The sequence below is a fragment of the Anomaloglossus baeobatrachus genome, chromosome 4 (genome assembly GCF_048569485.1).
Source record: "Anomaloglossus baeobatrachus isolate aAnoBae1 chromosome 4, aAnoBae1.hap1, whole genome shotgun sequence".
NCBI lineage: Eukaryota > Metazoa > Chordata > Amphibia > Anura > Aromobatidae > Anomaloglossus > Anomaloglossus baeobatrachus.
In genome coordinates, this window is record NC_134356.1 from 632183525 (window position 1) to 632206459 (window position 22935).

At 48.6% G+C, this 22935-nt stretch overlaps 1 protein-coding gene across 3 annotated transcripts in view; it reads right to left on the minus strand.

Moving 5' to 3' along the window:
• Window positions 1-3537: 3537 nt before the first annotated feature.
• The window catches only part of DDHD2 (DDHD domain containing 2), a 112391-nt gene continuing 92993 nt past the window's right edge, over window positions 3538-22935 (minus strand). For 2 of the 3 annotated variants that reach the window (XM_075346381.1, XM_075346383.1), the window contains 2 exons: window positions 13216-13311; window positions 3538-3819 (listed from right to left, as the gene is read on the minus strand). In XM_075346381.1, coding sequence (XP_075202496.1) covers window positions 13230-13311 — 82 coding nt within the window. In that variant the 3' untranslated portion in view covers window positions 3538-3819; window positions 13216-13229. The remainder of the gene's footprint in view (window positions 3820-13215; window positions 13312-22935) is intronic. The other variant, XM_075346382.1, reaches the window with a different exon arrangement.

Here is a 22935-nt window from a genome sequence, read left to right on the forward strand (position 1 = left end):
GGGGGACCCCATGTTTTTTGTTTTAAATTATTTATTTAAGTTAAAATAACAGCGTGGGGTGTCCTCTGTTTTGGATTACCAGCCAAGGTGAAGCTGCCAGCTGTGGTCTGCAGGCTGCAGCCGTCTGTTTCACCCGAGCTGGCTACAAAAAATAGGGGGGAACCACGTCGGTTTTTTTTATTTATTTTTTGGCTAAATACATGGCTAAGCACCCTTTAGTGCCACATGAAAGCCACTAAAGGGTGGAAGATTACAAAATGCTGGGGAGTGGGACATTATATAGGTCTTTCTCATCTATTATCGATCTATCCCTCTAGCTATCCCTCTATTCATTCATTCATCCCTCTATCCCTCTACCTATATCTAGCTATCCATCTATTTATCTATCTTGCTGCTTCCGCGTTTTGCGGTCCGGAAAAAAAATGGAAGGCAGACGGATGACACACGGCCTGTATACGGAACAGAGCGGATATCACACGGCTGCATACGTGACAAAAACAAACCGTGTTTTGTGTACCGCAAAAAACGGAACAGTCATGTGAATGAGCCCTTAAATGTCTGTGCAAAGGGTCTGAATACTTATAACCATGTGATATTTCAGTTTTTCTTGTTTAATACATTTGCAACAATTTCTACACCTCTGTTTCTTTTCTGGGGAGATGGGGTGCAGAGAATTAATGAGAAAAAAAATTGACTTTTTTGAATTTACCAAATGGCTGCAATGAAACAAAGAGTAAAAAAATGTAAAGGGGTCTGAATACTTTTCGCACCCACTGTATAATACGCAACAGAATTTGATCTACTCCTACTGTAATTTCCCCATCTAATAAATTTAGAATAAGATATTGCATTAAATGATTAATAAAAACAAGACAACTAATTAAGAACACATTTCCTTTAATTACAAAATACTACTTATATATATATTGGTATCGCATGCTGTACGGACTTATATATTTTATAATATATACAATAGAAAAAAAAAAGGAAAAAAGTACAAAGAACGTCAAAATAAGGCATACAAAGTACTATGCTATGGATCAACACACTGGACTTTAGGAAAGCGGTTACAAAGGCTGATGCAGTATGTTGTGCTTGGTATGGGGGGTATATAGATGACGTATAGTAACGGTATACATTATATCACGTAAAGACATGTGCTGACCAAGACAGGAAAAGCAACTGTACTGACTTTCCTTAAAGTGTTGTGTATTGTAGCACAGGTGACCACACGTATATGTCCACGACACGTAGAAGGCGCTCTATTATTCGGCTGAATGTTCGGAATTAACAAGGGGACGTCCGGCGAAGCTCACAGGGGGCAGGGGATCCGAAACGTGACACCTTTAAAGTATTTCTACACGGTCACAACCACTTTCACTCACTGTTCTTCATCAAAGAGGTTGTTCACATATTATATCCCCTTAATGATGCAAACAGTTTTTGAGGTTTACTATTTTTTTTATGTTTTTTTGGTTTTTTTTTTTATATAAAGTTTTCTTTTTTATGTTTAGTTCCATATTTTTTTTAACTATTAATTTTTTGTAATACATTGGCGTAGGACTACATACTATACAGTACATAGCAGGTGTTAGGGCGTACCTAACAACACGAAAAAGGGTCAGACGGCAGACCTTGGGCTTCCTGGCAATACGAAGTACTATGGACCTTCATCAGGTTTAAGGGTTATTTCCATCTCCAAGAGCCTATCCCAATATGTAGTAGGTGTAATAATAATTCTAATAAATTATTTTATTATATTATTATTATTATTATTATTATTATTATTATTAATATTAATATTAACATTAGCAAATACCTCCAATTAGAAATGTAGTATAGTTCTCCTGATTAGCTATGTCACTTACCTCATGTGCAGGGCATTGCAGCTTAGGTATCCATGGTTATGAATACAGGAAACTAACTTACACTACATGAGTGGACATACCCATGGATACCTAGGCTGCAATGCCCTGCACATGAGGTAAGAGACATGGCTAATCAGGAGAACGATACTACATTTCTAATTGGAGGGATTTTCTAATATTATGATTATTATTACTACACCTACTACATTTTAGGATAGGATTTTGGAGATGGGAACACCCCTTTAAGGGTTATTTTCTGTGATGCAATCAAAGAGGGGTCTGCCTCTTAATCCCCCCATAGATATTAGACTGATGTCAGCTGAACCTGCTGACATAGACAGGTTTGGCGGACGGTCTGATGTGTACGGGGGGTGTCGGCGGACTGATGATTAGGAGATATGTCAAATAGCAAGTCCCATTTCACACTGTTCTCTCTGATATAAGCCGCCAGCCGATGTGCCAATCAGTGGCTATCTCATAGCGGAGACTCAACCGAGCGCTCCGATGCATGGGAAAGTCGGAGGAGATGGCCATCAGCCATTAATGTGTATGGGGGCCTCAGTTTCTCCTTATAAATGTCACTCATAGTTTAAATTGTAAAATTCAAACAGTCTCTTACCTCATGTGCAGGGCATTGCAGCTTAGGTATGTATGGTTACAACCACAATCAACTAACTGCCACTATATAAGTGGTCATAACCATGGATACCTAAGTTGCAATGCCCTGCACATGAGGTAACAGACATGGCTATATCAGGAGAACTATACTACATTTCTAATTGGAGGTATTTGCTATTATTATTATTATTATTATTACTACACCTACTACATCCTGGGGATGGAAATAACCCTTTAAATACATGTATTTGGGGCTAAAAATCAGTTTGGCAATTGGGTTGTATTAGAATGTTTGTGCCATATGGTTTTTACACGCTCTTTACTTCCCGGTTCGTGTTATCTATAGATCAGGAGCCTGGAAAAAGGCAGATAAGATACAAACTCCCCATCAGACCCTCATAGCAAGCTCACTGACCGATTCTCAGTAAACTCATTCTGCATTCAGTATTAGTACAACACAGTGGCGGTAGAAGGCCAATGGCGCAAATAAGTTTTAGGATAACCCAAAAGCAAAAACTATTTAATTATTTATATATATATATATATATATATATATATATATATATATATATATATATATATATATATATATATATATATATATATATATATATATATATGTATATATATAAATAAAAGCTATCACACTTTCTCCAAAGGTGGAGAACCCCTATAAGGTTGTGATTTTTGGACATAATTTCCCAAAATATCATCACAGGCCAAGGTCGGTTTTCTGTTGAAGCAAAGAAGGGGGCAAAAAAAAAAAACAGCTCGGCAGCATCTGAGGTGCATATATTAATTACATTTTTGTAAATAAAGGAGTGTAGTGAGATTTGAGGTGGAGAAGCAAAGAAAGCTTCCAAATTCAGTAAGAAATACATAAAAAAATATATGTAATTGAAGGGGTTTTCTAGGACTAGAAAACGGGTCTGGTGCTGCTGTCCACAGGCCGTGTCCGGTATCACAGCAAAGTCCCGGTCACTTGATACCTGTAATACCAGACTTGGCCTACAGGCAGGTGTGGCGCTATTTCCGGAGAAATATTTATTAAAAAAAAAAATAAAAAATATATACCATTTTTTTCTAATTCGGAAAAACTTCTTTAAATGCTGGAAAAGGATTTTTTTTTATTTTTCGGGAGGAGGAATGGGGTTAGGGATTACCCTGTAAACCAACATTACTAAATCCCATGAAGCGCTGTGTGGAATAATATTGCACATAAATATAAGGTTGTGAAGGACAAGAATTGAGGAGATGTTCTCCGGGTCGTCAGTAAAATGTTCCATCTGTCCGGGAAAAAAAAAAAGGATGGAGATTTATTACCCTTGTGCACCTGCAAGAAGAGACAAAGATATGGTGAGTCCTTACGTTTCCTATGACGAGACATATACAGATGTAGCAGAGCTGCAGAGCTGGGTCATCATTTGGTTCCCCTCATCTGCTTTATTCTAAGGGGAATGAGCGCAAATAAATTCTCATTTAAGAAAATATGGAAACCGCAAAATTTCCCAAATTTTTTTTCCCTGGTACCTTTTATGAAGCGTCAGCCCATATATAAGTGTGCAGCAGCTTGGTGCCAGAAGAGACGACTGGCGGGTGACACTGACGTAGAGATCTGTTAAGGTTGTTCGAGTGGCTGACGATTTAATATACTGGAATGTCCTAAAAGCAGATTTCAGGGGAAAAAGGAGATCGGGCAGATGGATTTCGACATGCCCAATCCGTTAGATTTCAGAAGTGATAATGTTTCATCCATCTGAGGTGTCTGGCATTGGCTTTCTGTTCACAACATATGCGCATTCAGTGCAGCTGAGCGTGCATGTGCCTGAGAGAAGGTTGTCAGGAGGGTGCATTCAGCTATCAGGTGCCATAGATGTATGGACAGCCGTTGTGCAGGGGTTGTGTATTACCCCCGCCAGAACCTCCCAAGGAGATGGTGTCCAGGAGAGGGGCAGGCGGTGGATTTTGTGCCTCCCTCGAATTTTAGTTGACAAGCAACTTTCTAAAGGAAAACGACTGCTGTAGGAAGGCGGGAAATAGGAGTGCAGCAAAGCCCAGACAGATGTTGGTGGTAGGGGACTTTATAATTAGGCGGACAGACAGGGTCATCTGTCGCCGAGACCGTGAATGCCGAACAGTGTGTTGTCTGCCGGGTGCTCGGGTTCAGCATATTGCGGATCGGATAAACAGATTGCTGGGTGGGACGGGGGAAATCCCAGCGGTCATGGTGCACATTGGTACTAATGACAAAGTTAGAGGCAGGTGGAAGGTCCTTAAAAATGACTACAGGGAACTAGGAGAGAAGATGAAGTCCAGGACCTTCAAGGTGGTGTTTTCAGAAATACTACCGGTGCCACGAGCGTCACTAGAAAGACAGCGGGAGCTTAGGGAGATAAATACGTGGCTTAGAAATTGGTGCAGGAAGGAAGGGTTCGGGTTCATGGAGAGCTGGGCCGACTTCTCAGTCAGCTACAGGCTCTACGGTAGGGACGGGCTGCACCTCAATGGGGAGGGTGCAGCTGTGCTGGGGGAGAAAATGGTCAGACGGATGGAGGAGCTTTTAAACTAGGATCTGGAGGGAGACTAGTGAAGCGAAAAAGGGGAGAGAGAGAGCAGATAGAGACAGTGAGACGGTAGGGGTCAATGAAGGATTAGGGGGGGGTGGGACATGCAAGGAACAAAGGAAAGGCTAGGAGTAATAAATGTGTTAATAGTATTAAATGTCTACTGGCAAATTCAAGAAGTCTTGCAAATAAAATTAATGAATTGGAGACTCTTATGTCAACCATGGATTATGAAGTGGTGGGCATTACGGAAACCTGGCTGGATGAAAGCCATTGACTGGGTGACAAAGACATGACTGAGCATGCCCAGGACTTCCAGAAGCCGCATATACCTCACTCTTGATGGTGGCCGGAGGCGGATGCATGTGCACTGGCGTCTCCGGGACTTCCGCTCATGCGCACTGTACCTCACTGAAGCCGGGAAGCTTACACCCGGCATCAGCTTAGTGCACATGATCGTGAATGCTGGGGACTCTGAATCATGCCCAGTGCACATCCATCCTCCGCCGGCCGCCATGAAGAGTGAGATATGTGCGGCGTCGCTGCGTATTCATTAGCATGTTAGTACACCCACAGGGGGCGTGACCTCATTTGCATATCATAAAGGATCTTTAGAAATACTTTTTCTAAAGATCTCTTTTTCTGTGCTACTAGATACAGGGACAATTGGGCAGGGATTAGCAATATGCACCCACATCTGCTCGTGGTTCTGGGTGCATATTGCACCTGACAGGTTCCCTTTAATCAGCACCCATATAAAAAAAAAAGTGAATAAGTACAAGTGCCTGAATTTTCCTGTGACACCTTTCAATATTTTGCTCTTTGCAGAGTTCCCTTGCTCTTGTGAAGAAGTAATAAGTTTATAAAAACAATAAGAAGGTAAAACAGACGGCGGAGGGTGCGGCCCTACATCAGGGGACGTCCGCCCTCCTTACTCTAGTTAGGAGCGCAGAAAACAAAACCTAAGAGGGAACATGTCGGAAAATGTTGACAGATTGTTCAAGTCCGGGGTTTCAATGGCTGAAATGAAGGGAATTTTGTTTACTTACCGTAAATTCCTTTTCTTCTAGCTCCTATTGGGAGACCCAGACAATTGGGTGTATAGCTTCTGCCTCCGGAGGCCACACAAAGTATTACACTTTAAAAAGTGTAACCCCTCCCCTCTGCCTATACACCCTCCCGTGCATCACGGGCTCCTCAGTTTTGGTGCAAAAGCAGGAAGGAGGAAACTTATAAATTGGTCTAAGGTAAATGCAGTCCGAAGGATGTTCGGAGAACTGAAAACCATAACCAAAAGAACAATTCAACATGAACAACATGTGTACACAAAAGAACAACAGCCCGAAGGGAACAGGGGCGGGTGCTGGGTCTCCCAATAGGAGCTAGAAGAAAAGGAATTTACGGTAAGTAAACAAAATTCCCTTCTTCTTTGTCGCTCCATTGGGAGACCCAGACAATTGGGACGTCCAAAAGCAGTCCCTGGGTGGGTAAAAGAATACCTCGATAAAAAAGAGCCGAAACGGCCCCCTCTTACAGGTGGGCAACCGCCGCCTGAAGGACTCGCCTACCTAGACTGGCGTCTGCCGAAGCATAGGTATGCACCTGATAGTGTTTCGTGAAAGTGTGCAGACTAGACCAGGTAGCTGCCTGACACACCTGCTGAGCCGTAGCCCGGTGCCGCAATGCCCAGGACGCACCCACGGCTCTGGTAGAATGGGCTTTCAGCCCTGAAGGAAGCGGAAGCCCAGAAGAACGGTAGGCTTCAAGAATCGGTTCCTTGATCCACCGAGCCAAGGTTGACTTGGAAGCCTGCGAACCCTTACGCTAGCCAGCGACAAGGACAAAGAGCGCATCTGAACGACGCAGGGGCGCCGTGCGAGACACGTAGTGTCGGAGTGCTCTCACTAGATCTAAGGAGTGAAAATCCTTTTCACATTGGTGAATTGGATTAGGGCAAAATGAAGGTAAGGAGATATCCTGATTGAGATGAAAAGGAGATACCACCTTAGGGAGAAATTCCGGGACAGGACGCAGAACCACCTTATCCTGGTGAAAGACCAGGAAGGGGGCTTTGCATGACAGCGCTGCAAGCTCCGACACTCTTCGGAGTGATGTAACTGCCACTAGAAATGCCACCTTCTGCGAAAGACGTGATAAAGAGACATCCCGCAGCGGCTCGAAAGGTGGTTTCTGAAGAGCCGTTAGCACCCTGTTAAGGTCCCAGGGTTCCAGCGGACGCTTGTAAGGTGGGGCTATGTGGCAAACTCCCTGCAGGAACGTGCGGATCTGCGGAAGCCTGGCTAGGCGCTTTTGAAAAAATTTGGAGAGCGCCGATACTTGTCCCTTGAGAGAGCCGAGTGACAAACCCTTGTCCATTCCGGATTGAAGGAATGAAAGAAAAGTGGGTAAGGCAAACGGCCATGGAGTATAACCATTATCAGAGCACCAGGATAAGAAGATTTGCCAAGACCTGTAATAGATCTTGGCGGACGTTGGTTTCCTGGCCTGTCTCATGGTGGCAATGACATCCTGAGATAACCCTGAAGACGCTAGGAGCCAGGACTCAATGGCCACACAGTCAGGTTGAGGGCCACAGAATTCAGATGGAAAAACGGCCCTTGTGACAGCAAGTCTGGGCGGTCTGGAAGCGCCCACGGTTGACCCACTGTGAGATGCCACAGATCCGGGTACCACGACCGCCTCGGCCAATCTGGAGCGACGAGAATGGCGCGACGGCAGTCGGACTTGATCTTGCGTAACACTCTGGGCAGCATCGCCAGAGAAGGAAACACATAAGGCAGTCGAAACTGCGACCAATCCTGAACTAATGCGTCCGCCGCCAGAGCTCTGTGATCTTGAGACCGAGCCATGAATGCCGGGACTTTGTTGTTGTGCCGTGACGCCATGAGATCGACGTCCGGCGTTCCCCAGCGGCGACAGATCTCTCGAAACACATCTGGGTGAAGAGACCATTCCCCCGCGTCCATGCCCTGACGACTGAGAAAATCTGCTTCCCAGTTTTCTACGCCCGGGATGTGAACTGCGGAGATGGTGGAGGCTGTGGCTTCCAACCACTGCAGAATCCGCCTGACTTCCTGGAAGGCATGACAACTGCGCGTGCCGCCCTGGTGGTTGATGTATGCGACGGCAGTGGTGTTGTCCGACTGGATACGGATCTGTCTGCCCTCCAGCCACCGATGGAAAGCCAATAGGGCTAGATACACTGCCCTTATCTCCAGAACATTGATCTGAAGGGAAGACTCTACCGGAGTCCAGGTTCCCTGAGCCCTGTGGTGGAGAAAAACCGCTCCCCACCCTGACAGGCTCGCGTCCGTGGTGACCACAGCCCAGGTTGGGGGTAGGAAGGATTTTCCTTGCGATAGAGAATTGGGAAGGAGCCACCACTGAAGAGACGTCTTGGTTGCAAGGGAAAGAGAGACGTTCCTGTCGAGGGAAGTCGACCTCCTGTCCCATTTGCGGAGAATGTCCCATTGGAGTGGCCGCAGATGGAATTGCGCGAACCGCACTGCCTCCATCGCTGCCACCATCTTCCCCGGGAAGTGCATGAGGCGCCTCAAGGGGTGTGACTGACCCCGAAGAAGAGATTGCACCCCTGCCTGCAGAGAAAGCTGTTTGTCCAGCGGTAGTCAAGCTGTGACTGTGTATGAAACTCCATCCCGAGGTAAGTCAGTGATTAGGTCGGTGTCAACTTGGATTTTGGGAAGTTGATGATCCACCCGAACTGCTGGAGAGTCGCCGGAGCGACGGTAAGGCTGTGTTGACACACCACCCGAGAAGGTGCCCTGACTAGGAGATCGTCTAAGTAGGGAATCACCGAGTGGCCCTGAGAGTGTAGGACCGCCACGACGGATGCCATGACTTTGGTGAACACCCGTAGGGCTGTCGCCAGGCCGAAAGGCAATGCCACGAACTGAAGGTGTTCGTCCCCGATGGCGAAACGCAAGAAGCGTTGATGTTCGGGTGCGATCGGCACGTGGAGATAAGCATCCTTGATGTCGATGGATGCCAGGAAGTCTCCTTGTGACATCGAGGCGATGACCGAGCGGAGAGATTCCATCCGAAACCTTCTGGTGCTCACATGTCTGTTGAGTAGTTTGAGGTCCAGAACGGGACGGAATGATCCGTCCTTCTTTGGCACCACGAACAAGTTGGAGTAAAAGCCGCGACCACGTTCCTGAGGGGGAACGGGGATCACAACTCCTTCTGTCTTCAGAGCGTCCACTGCCTGAAAAAGTGCGTCGGCCTGAGCGGGGGCGGAGAGGTTCTGAAGAAACGAGTCGGAGGACGAGCGCTGAACTCTATCCTGTAACCGTGAGACAGAATGTCTCTCACCCATCGGTCTTGAACATGTGGCCACCAGGTGTCGCAAAAGCGGGAGAGCCTGCCACCGACCGAGGATGCGGCTCGGGGATGCCGAGAGTCATGAGGAGGCCGCCTTGGAGGCAGTGCCTCCTGCGGCCTTTTGGGGGCGTGACTTGGACCACCACGCATAGGAGTTCCTCTGGCCTTTCTCCGGCCTGCTGGACGAAGAGGATTGGGGCTTGGCGGAGGGACGAAAGGACCGAAACCTTGATTGTATTTTTCGTTGCTGAGGTCTCTTAGGTTTGGACTGGGGTAAGGAGGAGTCCTTTCCCTTGGATTCCTTAATAATCTCATCCAATCGTTCGCCAAACAAGCGGTCGCCAGAAAACGGCAAACCGGTTAAGAACCTCTTGGAGGCCGAGTCTGCCTTCCATTCGTGCAGCCACATGGCCCTGTGGACTGCCACAGAATTAGCGGATGCCACCGCTGCACGGCTAGCAGAGTCTAGGACTGCGTTCATGGCGTAGGAAGAAAAAGCTGACGCTTGAGAAGTCAAAGACGCAACCTGCGGAGCAGAATTACGTGTGACCGCATTAATCTCAGCCAGACAAGCTGAGATAGCTTGGAGTGCCCACACGGCTGCAAAGGCCGGGGCAAAAGACGCGCCCGTGGCTTCATAGATGGATTTCACCAGGAGCTCTATCTGCCTGTCAGTGGCATCTTTTAGTGATGAGCCATCTGCAACCGATACCACAGATCTAGCCGCCAGCCTAGAGACTGGAGGATCCACCTTGGGACATTGAGCCCAACCCTTAACTACGTCAGAGGGGAAGGGGTAACGTGTGTCAGTAAGGCGCTTAGTAAAGCGCTTGTCCGGAACCGCTCTGGGCTTCTGGACAGCATCTCTGAAGTTAGAGTGATCGAAAAACGCACTACGTGTACGTTTGGGGAACCTAAACTGGTGTTTCTCCTGCTGAGACGCCGACTCCTCTACAGTAGGAGGCGGGGGAGAGAGATCCAACACCTGGTTGATGGACGAGATAAGATCATTCACTAAGGCGTCCCCTTCAGGTGTATCAAGGTTAAGGGCGACGTCAGGGTCAGAGCCCTGAGCTGCGACGTCCGCCTCGTCCTCCAGAGAGTCCTCAAGCTGGGAACCCGAGCAGCGTGAAGAAGTCGGGGAAGATTCCCAGCGAGCCCGCTTAGCCTGTCTAGGACTGTGGTCCGGGCAGGAGTCCTCCACGTGAGACCTAGGGCCCAACCTGGGAGCGCGCTGCGGCGCGGACCGAGAGGGGCCTGGAGGCGACGATCCAACAGGGGCCGGGGCCTGTGTAAGGACCGGTCTGGACTGCAAAGCTTCTAGCAGCTTGGCAGACCATTTGTCCATAGACTGAGCCATGGATTGTGAAAGTGACTCAGAGAGTTTCTCAGCAAAAGAGGCAAACTCTGTCCCTGCCGCCTGGACAGGGGGAGCAGGGGGGTCTACATGAGCCGAGGGGCCCACTAGTGACCGAGGCTCCGGCTGAGCAAGCAAAACAGGGGTCGAGCATTGCTCACAGTGAGGGTAGGTGGAACCCGCAGGTAACATAGCCCCACAAGAGGTACAGGCCGCAAAAAAAACCTGTGCCTTACCACCTTTGCTCCTTGTGGACGACATGCTGTTGTCTCCTAGGAGAGTGATCACTGAGGGTATATGGGAAAGGGTATACAGCCCGACCGAACAGAAATATATATATAAATACGTATCTATTCCGGCACCCTAGGGGGACCAGCACCGGGTGACCGGTGTGGCTTACCGACCGCTAAAAAGCGGAGTGTGTGTCCTCCAGATTCCCTGCCTTAGGTCCCCCGGAGCTGCAGAGCTCTTTCCTGATAATCCTCCACCGGCAGAATGCCAAAAAATGGCTGCCGGAGCTCTCAGGGGAGGAGTGGAGCCGTGGACGGCGCTAGAAAAGTGCGGGAATCTGGGGTCCCCACAGTGATCAGTGAGGGGGGAGGAAACATACAGGATGCTCCGGCCCTCACATCCGACGTCAGGTCGGCAGTCCCCCCCTTACCCCTGACAGGCAGGCCTGGGGGCGGGATTTTTGCTACTAGGCCGCGATGAAGCCGGGGACTAAATTTAAGACCGCGGCCGACAAGCAGGCGCTGTCGGCACGGAAGTCCGCCGGTCTTCTCAAATCAGCAGCTGCTGCAGCGTCCGGGAAGAAGGCGCTCCCTGCACAGTCCCCATGGGGACACAGAGTACCTTAGAGATGCAGGGCCCGGTCCCTGAGGATGAATAGACTCCTGTCCGGCAGATTCCCACAGGGGCTGCGGAGGGAGCACGGTCCCAGTAAATGGATGACCGGTCAGGATCCCACTTCTCCCAGAGCCGCTAAGGGATGGTGAAGGAGACGGCATGAAGCTCCGGCCTTTGTACCCGCAATGGGCACCTCAACCTTAACAGCACCGCCGACGTAGTGGGGTGAGAAGGGAACATGCCGGGGGCCCCGTGGGGGCCCACTTTTCTTAAAACCGATATAACTAAAATGAGAATGCATGAGTGGATGTGTGCCTCCTTCCACACAAAGCATAAAACTGAGGAGCCCGTGATGCACGGGAGGGTGTATAGGCAGAGGGGAGGGGTTACACTTTTTAAAGTGTAATACTTTGTGTGGCCTCCGGAGGCAGAAGCTATACACCCAATTGTCTGGGTCTCCCAATGGAGCGACAAAGAAATTTGACTTCTTAGGGTGTGTGTCCACGATCAGGACCTGCTGCGTCCTGATCTGCGGGGCCATGAGTCTCCTCCGCAGGAGAATGCAGCTGCTCGTGCTCATGATCCGGGCTCAGGGCGCTGCAGCCCCTCGCTGTGTTCTCCTTGTGAAGGACGCTTGTGACTCCACAGCAAAGAATGACATGCAGCAGCTCAGGAAGCCGCATCACAGGTCAGTGTATGCTGCGGGCAGTGCACTACAGTGGGCAGGAGATTTCTAGAAATCCAATCCACTGTGCTTGTACTGTACAATGCAGCGCTTTGGAAGCAGCTGAAACACCATGCAAACGCTAATCGTGGGCACGCAGCCTAATAACAGCATCAGAAAAAAAATATCTTTCGTTGTTTTTAAGTAAATCAGTCTGCACGTGTCATCTGCTCTCCAAACATAATGTGTCTAAGGATTTCAATTAAAAATTACAGTGTTGAAAATTGGAAAAGAAAGTAAGAAATTAGGAAAGAAAGAAAGAGAGAAAGAAAGAGAAAAAAAAAAGAAAAGGAAAGGAAGAACGAAAGGAGGAAGGAAAGAAAAGATGAAGGAAAGAAAAGATGAAGGAAAGAAAAGATGAAGGAAAGAAAAGATGAAGGAAAGAAAAGATGAAGGAAAGAAAAGATGAAGGAAAGAAAAGATGAAGGAAAGAAAAGATGAAGGAAAGAAAAGATGAAGGAAAGAAAAGATGAAGGAAAGAAAAGATGAAGGAAAGAAAAAAGGAGGAAAAAAAAGGAGGGAAAAAAAGGAGGAAAGAAAAGCAGGAAAGAAAAGCAGGAAAGAAAAGGAGGAAAGAAAAGGAGGAAAGAAAAGGAGGAAAGAAAAGGAGGAAAGAAAAGGAGGGAAAAAAAGGAGGATAGAAAAGGAGGATAGAAAAGGAGGAAAGAGAAGGAAGGAAGGAAAGGAGGAAGGAAAGGAGGAAGGAAAGGAGGAAGGAAAGGAGGAAGGAAAGGAGGAAGGAAAGGAGGAAGGAAAGGAGGAAGGAAAGGAGGAAGGAAAGGAGGAAGGAAAGGAGGAAGGAAAGGAGGAAGGAAAGGAGGAAGGAAAGGAGGAGAGAAAGGAGGAGAGAAAGGAAAGACTTTTTGTAACACCTACTGGGTGTGGTGCAGTTACTGCAGTGGTTGATCCATGCTGGCATCCATGGTCTGATATATCTCTTTAAGAAACAGCAGCGCGGTGTCTTCTGAGGTCCTATAAGAAGAAAAAAAAAATATTACAAGGGCAAAGGCACAAGTTTTCCCAACTCCCCATCCACTCGGATGATGAGTGGGAAGAGCAGAATTGGGTATTCTGACTTACACTTTACATACAGATCATATATATATATATATATATATATATATATATATATATATATATATATATATATATATATATATATATATATTATAATATATATATATATATATATATATATTATAATATATATATATATATATATATATTATATATATATATATATATATATATATATATATATATATATATATATATATATATATTATAATATATATATATATATATATATATTATAATATATATATATATATATATATATATATATATATATATATATATATTATAATATATATATATATATATATATATATATATATATATATATATATATATATATATATATTATAATATATATATATATATATTATAATATATATATATATATATATTATAATATATATATATATATATATTATAATATATATATATATATATATATATATATATATATATATATATAATTTATATAATAAAATAAATAAATATGTTTATATATCACACATGTTCTCACAAAATTCCTTTAGCTGAACACTATTTGTGGGTCACCAAGAGCCCTCAAACATCGGGCTGGTCCATATAAAACTAGTCAGTATAGGGTGGTCACAAAGAACCAATAAATGTAGTGGATCTAAACTCAAAACACTATAACCCACCAGAAAATAAATTTCCACAGGAGTATAAAAGCTCAAGAGTTTATTAATTTAATCATTAAAATTTCAGAAACTATTTATCCAAAATATGTAAATTCAATAAACAATGATAGCTAGTTCCAATGATCCACAGCACAATATACCAGTGATTAAGTGGGCATGAAATCCACGCTCACTACCAATATACATAGTTTACAATAATACATATGCAGATGGGCTATAATATGTCAGAAGATATTACAACAGATAATAAATACCACCTAGCAGTGGAACAATAATGTAGTCATCCCTAAAATATTAATTTCAATGTAGAGTACAGTACAGACCAAAAGTTTGGACACGCCTTCTCATTCAAAGAGTTTTCTTTATTTTCAGGACTCTGAAAATTGTAGATTCACATTGAAGGCATCTAAACTATGAATTAACACATGTGTAATGAAATACTTAACAAAAAAGGGAATTTTGTTTACTTACCGTAAATTCCTTTTCTTCTAGCTCCTATTGGGAGACCCAGACAATTGACAATTGGGTGTATAGCTTCTGCCTCTGGAGGCCACACAAAGTATTACACTTTAAAAAGTGTAACCCCTCCCCTCTGCCTATACACCCTCCCGTGGACCACGGGCTCCTCAGTTTTGGTGCAAAAGCAGGAAGGAGGAAACTTATAAATTGGTCTAGGGTAAATTCAATCCGAAGGATGTTCGGAGAACTGAAGACCATGAACCATAAGAACAATTCAACATGACAACATGTGTACACAAAAGAACAACTAGCCCAAAGGGCACAGGGGCGGGTGCTGGGTCTCCCAATAGGAGCTAGAAGAAAAGGAATTTACGGTAAGTAAACAAAATTCCCTTTTTCTTTGTCGCTCCATTGGGAGACCCAGACAATTGGGACGTCCAAGAGCAGTCCCTGGGTGGGTAAAAGAATACCTCAATCGAAAGAGCCGAAAAAACGGCCCCCTCTTACAGGTGGGCAACCGCCGCCTGAAGGACTCGCCTACCTAGACTGGCGTCAGCCGACGCATAGGTATGCACTTGATAGTGCTTCGTGAAAGTGTGCAGACTAGACCACGTAGCTGCCTGACACACCTGCTGAGCCGTCGCCCGGTGCCGCAATGCCCAGGACGCACCTACGGCTCTGGTAGAATGGGCTTTCAACCCTGAAGGAAGTGGAAGCCCAGAAGAACGGTAGGCCTCGAGAATCGGTTCCTTGATCCACCGAGCCAAGGTTGACTTGGAGGCCTGAGAGCCCTTACGCTGGCCAGCGACAAGGACAAAGAGCGCATCTGAACGGCGCAGGGGCGCCGTGCGAGACACGTAGAACCGGAGTGCTCTCACTAGATCCAAAGAGTGCAAATCCTTTTCACACTGGCGAATTGGATTAGGGCAAAAGGAAGGCAAGGAGATATCCTGATTTAGATGAAAAGGTGATACCACCTTAGGGAGAAATTCCGGGACCGGACGGAGAACCACCTTATCCTGGTGAAAAACCAGGAAGGGGGCTTTGCATGACAGCGCTGCAAGCTCAGACACTCTCCGAAGAGACGTGACTGCCACTAGGAAGGCCACCTTCTGCGAAAGACGGGAGAGAGAGACATCCCGCAGAGGCTCAAAAGGCGGCTTTTGAAGAGCCGTCAGGACCCTGTTAAGGTCCCAAGGTTCCAACGGACGTTTGTAAGGTGGAACTATGTGGCAGACCCCCTGCAGGAACGTGCGGACCTGCGGAAGCCTGGCTAGACGCTTTTGAAAAAACACGGAGAGCGCTGACACTTGGCCCTTGATAGAGCCGAGGGACAAACCCTTGTCCACTCCAGATTGAAGGAACGAAAGGAATGTGGGTAAGGCAAACGGCCATGGAGAAAAACCGTTAGCAGTGCACCAGGACAGGAAGATTTGCCAAGACCTATAATAGATCTTGGCGGACATTGGCTTCCTGGCCTGTCTCATGGTGGCAATGACATCCTGAGATAACCCTGAAGACGCTAGGAGCCAGGACTCAATGGCCACACAGTCAGGTTGAGGGCCACAGAATTCAGATGGAAAAACGGACCTTGTGACAGCAAGTCTGGGCGGTCTGGAAGTGCCCACGGTTGACCCACCGTGAGATGCCACAGATCCGGATACCACGACCGCCTCGGCCAGTCTGGAGCGACGAGAATGGCGCGACGGCAGTCGGACCTGATCTTGCGTAGTACTCTGGGCAGCATTGCCAGAGGGGGAAACACATACGGCAGTCGGAACTGCGACCAATCCTGCACTAACGCGCCGCCGCCAGAGCTCTGTGATCCTGAGACCGTGCCATGAAGGCCGGGACCTTGTTGTTGTGCCGTGCCGCCATGAGATCGACGTCCGGCGTTCCACAGCGGCGACAGATCTCCCGAAACACGTCTGGATGCAGAGACCATTCCCCCGCGTCCATGCCCTGACGACTGAGAAAATCTGCTTCCCAGTTTTCTACGCCCGGGATGTGAACTGCGGAGATGGTGGAGCCTGTGTCTTCCACCCACTGCAGAATCCGCCGGACTTCCTGGAAGGCCAGACGACTGCGCGTGCCGCCTTGGTGATTGATGTAGGCGACGGCAGTGGCGTTGTCCGACTGGATTCGGATCTGCCTGCCCTCCAGCCACCAATGGAAAGCCAATAGGGCTAGATATACTGCCCTTATCTCCAGAATATTGATCTGAAGGGACGATTCTATCGGAGTCCAGGTTCCTTGAGCCCTGTGGTAGAGAAAAACCGCTCCCCAACCTGACAGGCTCGCGTCCGTCGTGACCACAGCCCAGGTTGGGGGTAGGAATGATCTTCCTCCCGACAGAGATGTGGGAAGGAGCCACCACTGAAGTGATGTTTTGGTCGCGAGGGAAAGAGAGACGTTCTTGTCGAGGGAAGCCGCACTCTTGTCCCATTTGCGGAGAATATCCCATTGGAGTGGCCGTAGATGAAATTGTGCAAACGGCACTGCCTCCATAGCTGCCACCATCTTCCCCAGGAAGTGCATGAGGAGCCTTAAGGGGTGTGATTGACTCCGAAGAAGTGACTGCACCCCTGCCTGCAGAGAAAGCTGTTTGTCCCGCGGTAGCTTGACTAACGCTGGCTGTGTGTGAAACTCCATCCCAAGGTAAGTCAGTGATTGGGTTGGTGTCAATTTGGATTTCGGGAAGTTGATGATCCACCCGAACTGCTGGAGAGTCGCCAGAGCGACGGTAAGGCTTTGTTGACACGCCACCCGAGAAGGGGCCCTGACTAGGAGATTGTCCAAGTAGGGGATCACCAAGTGGCCCTGAGAGTGTAGGACCGCCACGACGGATGCCATGACTTTGGTGAAAACCCGTGGGGCTGTCGCCAGGCCGAAGGGCAATGCGACGAACTGGAGGTGTTCGTCCCCGATGGCGAAACGCAGGAAACGTTGATGTTCAGGTGCAATCGGCACATGGAGATAAGCATCCTTGATGTCGATGGATGCCAGGAAGTCTCCTTGTGACAACGAGGCGATGACTGAGCGGAGAGATTCCATCCGAAGCCGTCTGGTTCTCACGTGTCTGTTGAGTAGCTTGAGGTCCAGAACGGGACAGAATGACCCGTCCTTTTTGGGCACCACGAACAAGTTGGAGTAAAAACCGCGACCACGTTCCTGAGGGGGAACGGGAATCACAACACCTTCTGACTTCAGAGCGTCCACTGCCTGGAAAAGTGCATCGGCCTGAGCGGGGGGTGGGGAGGTTCTGAAGAAACGAGCCGCAGGACGTGAGCTGAACTCTATCCTGTAACCCTGAGACAGAATGTCTCTCACCCATCGGTCTTGAACATGTGGCCACCCGGCGTCTCCAAAGCGGGAGAGCCTGCCACCGACCGAGGATGCGGCTAGGGGAGGCTGAGAGTCATGAGGAGACCGTCTTGGAGGCAGTGCCTCCTGCGGCCTTTTGGGGGCGTGACTTGGACCGCCACGCATAGGAGTTCCTCTGGCCTTTCTCCGGCCTGTTGGACGAGGAAGATTGTGGCTTGGCGGAGGGACGAAAGGACCGAAACCTTGATTGTATTTTTCGTTGCGGAGGCTTCTTAGGTCTGGACTGGGGTAAGGAGGATTCCTTTCCCTTGGATTCCTTAATAATCTCATCCAATCGTTCGCCAAATAAACGGTCGCCAGAAAAAGGCAGACCAGTTAAGAACCTTTTGGAAGCCGAGTCTGCTTTCCATTCGCGCAGCCACATGGCCCTGTGGACTGCCACGGAGTTAGCGGATGCTACAGCCGTTCGGCTAGCGGAGTCCAGGACGGCGTTCATGGCGTAGGAGGAAAAGGCAGACGCCTGGGAAGTCAAAGACAAAACATGCGGAGCAGAATTCCGTGTGACAGCATTAATCTCAGCCAGACAAGCCGAGATCGCTTGGAGAGCCCACACAGCGGCAAAGGCCGGGGCGAAAGACGCGCCCGTGGCCTCATAGATGGACTTCACCAAGAGCTCTATCTGTCTGTCAGTGGCATCCTTCAGGGATGAGCCATCTGCAACAGACACAACGGATCTAGCAGCCAATTTGGAGACTGGCGGATCCACCTTGGGAGAGTAAGACCAGCCCTTAACAACTTCAGATGGAAAGGGATAACGCATGTCAGAGTGCCTTTTAGCAAAGCGCTTGTCCGGGACCGCCCTGGGCTTCTGGACAGCATCCCTGAAGTTAGAGTGATCAAAAAACGTATTTCGCGTACGTTTGGGGAACCGAAACTGGTGTTTCTCCTGCTGCGAAGCCGACTCCTCCACAGGAGGAGGCGGGGGAGAGAGATCCAACACCTGGTTGATGGATGAGATAAGATCATTTACTAAGGCATCCCCCTCAGGTGTATCAAGGTTAAGGGCGAAGTCAGGGTCAGAGCCCTGAGCTCCCACATCCGCCTCATCTTCCTGAGAGTCCTCCGAGCAGCGTGAGGAAGACGGGGAAGAGTCCCAGCGGGACCGCTTTGCCGGTCTGGGACTGCGGTCCGGGCAGGAGTCCTCCGCCTGAGACTTAGGGGCCAACCTAGGAGCGCGCTGCGGCGCGGACCGAGAGGGGCCTGGAGGAGATAAGCTAACAGGAACCGGGGCCTGTGAAGGGACCGGTCTGGATTGCAATGCCTCCAGGAGCCTAGAAGACCATTTGTCCAAAGACTGTGCCATGGATTGAGAAAGGGACTGAGAGAGTTTCTCAGCAAAAGAGGCCAACCCCTGTGACTCTGTCCCTGCATGTTCAGGGGGAGCAGGGGGGTCTACCTGAGCCGAGGGGCCCACCAGTGCCCGAGGCTCCGGCTGAGCAAGCGTGGCAGGAGTTGAACACTGCTCACAGTGAGGGTACGTGGATCCCGCAGGCAACATAGCCCCACAAGAGGTACAGGCTGCGAAAAAAACCTGTGCCTTAGTAGCTTTGCTCCTTGTGGACGACATACTGTTGTCTCCTAGGAGAGTGACCAACTGAGGGTATATAGGGACCAAGGTATACGGACTGACCGAACAGATATATATATCTATCCCGGCACCCCAGGGGGGCCAGCACCGGGTGACCGGTGTGGCTTACCGACCGCTAACGAACGGAGTGTGTCCTCCAGATTCCCTGCCTTGGATCCCCCGGAGCTGCTGAGCTGTTCACTGAGAAGCATCCACCGGCAGAATGCCAGAAAATGGCCGCCGGAGCTCTCAGGGGAGGAGTGTAGCCGGGGGCGGCGCCAGCCAAGAGCGGGAATCTGGGGTCCCCACAGTGGTCAGTGAGGGGGGAGGAAGACATGCAGGATGCTCCAGCCCTCACCTCCGATGTCATGCCGGAGAACCCGCCCTTACCCCTGACAGGCAGGCCCGGGGGCGGGATTTTTGTGACTAGGCCCCGGTGAAGCCGGGGACTAAATTTGAGGCCGCGGCCGAGAAGCAGGCACGGTCGGCGCGGAAGTCCACCGGCCTTCTCAGTTCTAAAAGTACCGCGGCTCCCGGGAAGAAGGTGCGCTCTCTGTACGATCCCCGACAGGGATACAGAGTACCTTTAAGTTGCAGGGCCCGGTCCCTGGGGTTGAAGAGGCTCCGGTCCGGCAGGTTCCCTCAGGGGCTGCGGATAGAGCACGGTCCCAGTAAATGGAAGACCGCTCAGGATCCCACTTCTCCCAGAGCCGCTAAGGGATGGTGAAGGAGACGGCATGTGGCTCCAGCCTCTGTACCCGCAATGGGTACCTCAACCTTAACAACACCGCCGACATAGTGGGGTGAGAAGGGAACATGCCGGGGACCCCGTGAGGGTCCTCTTTTCTTCCAACCGACATAAAAAGTCTGAGAATTCATGAGTGGATGTGTGCCTCCTTCCACACAAAGCATAAAACTGAGGAGCCCGTGGTCCACGGGAGGGTGTATAGGCAGAGGGGAGGGGTTACACTTTTTAAAGTGTAATACTTTGTGTGGCCTCCAGAGGCAGAAGCTATACACCCAATTGTCAAATGTCTGGGTCTCCCAATGGAGCGACAAAGAAAAAGTGTGAAACAACTGAAAATATGTCTTATATTCTAGGTTCTTCAAAGTAGCCACCTTTTGCTTTGATTACTGCTTTGCACACTCTTGGCATTCTCTTGATGAGCTTCAAGAGGTAGTCACCGGAAATGGTTTTCCAACAGTCTTGAAGGAGTTCCCAGAGATGCTTAGCACTTGTTGGCCCTTTTGCCTTCACTCTGCGGTCCAGCTCACCCCAAACCATCTAGATTGGGTTCAGGTCTGGTGACTGTGGAGGCCAGGTCATCTAGCGTAGCACCCCATCACTCTCCTTCTTAGTCAAATAGCCCTTACACAGCCTGGAGGTGTGTTTGGGGTCATTGTCCTGTTGAAAAATAAATGATGGTCCAACTAAACACAAACTGGATGTAATAGCACGCCGCTGCAAGATGCTGTGGTAGCCATGCTGGTTCTGTATGTCTTCAATTCAAATCCCCAACAGTGTCACTAGCAAAGCACCCCCACACCATCACACCTCCTCCTCCATGCTTCACGGTGGGAACCAGCCATGTAGAGTCCATCCGTTCACCTTTTCTACAAAGACACGGTGGTTGGATCCAAAGATATCAAATTTGGACTCCTCAGACCAAAGCACAGATTTCCACTGATCTAATGTCCATTCCTTGTGTTCTTTAGCCCAAACAAGTCTCTTCTGCTTGTTGCCTGTCCTTAGCAGTGGTTTCCTAGCAGCTATTTTACCATGAAGGCCTGCTGCACAAGGTCTCCTCTTAACAGCTGTTCTAGAGATGAGTAGGTGTGTCCAAACTTTTGGTCTGTACTGTATATAGTATTTATTCACTATCAGTTATTGGATAATGTCCACCACCTAGTGGTAAAAGAAGGGAATTTTGTTTACTTACCGTAAATTCCTTTTCTTCTAGCTCCAATTGGGAGACCCAGACAATTGGGTGTATAGCTACTGCCTCCGGAGGCCACACAAAGTATTACACTTAAAAGTGTAAGGCCCCTCCCCTTCTGGCTATACACCCCCCCGTGGGATCACGGGTTCCTCAGTTTTAGTGCAAAAGCAAGAAGGAGGAAAGCCAATAACTGTTTTAAAGACAAATTCAATCCGAGGAACAACATCGGAGAACTGAACTCTTCAACATGGACAACATGTGCACCCGAAAAAACAAACTCCCTAAGAAAACAGGGCGGGTGCTGGGTCTCCCAATTGGAGCTAGAAGAAAAGGAATTTACGGTAAGTAAACAAAATTCCCTTCTTCTTTGTCGCTCCTAATTGGGAGACCCAGACAATTGGGACGTCCAAAAGCAGTCCCTGGGTGGGTAAAAGAATACCTCGTGATAGGGCCGTCAAGCAGCCCTTTCCTACAGGTGGGCCACCGCCGCCTGCAGGACTTGTTTACCTAGGCCGGCATCCGCCGAAGCGTAGGTATGCACCTGATAATGCTTGGTAAAAGTGTGCAGACTCGACCAGGTAGCCGCCTGGCACACCTGCTGAGCCGTAGCCTGGTGCCGTAATGCCCAGGACGCACCCACGGCTCTGGTAGAATGGGCCTTCAGTCCTGATGGAATCGGAAGCCCAGCAGAACGGTAGGTGTGAAGAATTGGTTCCTTGATCCACCGCGCAAGGGTGGATTTGGAAGCTTGCGACCCTTTACGCTGACCAGCGACAAGGACAAAGAGTGCATCCGAGCGGCGCAGAGGCGCCGTGCGGGAAATGTAGATCCTGAGTGCTCTGACCAGATCCAATAAATGCAAACCCTTTTCAAATTGGTGGACTGGATGCGGACACAAAGACGGTAAAGTGATATCTTGATTGAGATGAAAGGAAGATACCACCTTGGGAAGAAATTCTGGAATTGGACGCAGAACTACCTTGTCCTGGTGAAACACCAGGAAGGGAGATCTGCATGATAACGCCGCCAGCTCGGACACTCTCCGAAGAGACGTGACCGCCACTAGAAAGACCACTTTCTGTGAAAGACGAGAAAGGGAAACCTCCTTCATAGGCTCGAAAGGCGGCTTCTGGAGAGCAATTAGAACCTTGTTCAGATCCCAGGGCTCCAATGGCCGCTTGTAAGGGGGGACGATATGACAAACCCCTTGCAGGAACGTGCGTACCTGAGGAAGTCGCGCCAGGCGTTTCTGAAAAAATACAGATAGCGCGGAGACTTGACCTTTAAGGGAGCTGAGCGACAAACCTTTTTCCAACCCAGACTGCAGGAAGGAAAGAAAAACAGGCAATGCAAATGGCCAGGGAGAAACTCCCTGAGCAGAGCACCAAGATAGGAATATCTTCCACGTCCTGTGGTAGATCTTGGCGGAGGATGGTTTCCTAGCCTGTCTCATGGTGGCAACCACTTCATGAGATAAACCTGAGGCCGCTAGGATCCAGGATTCAATGGCCAC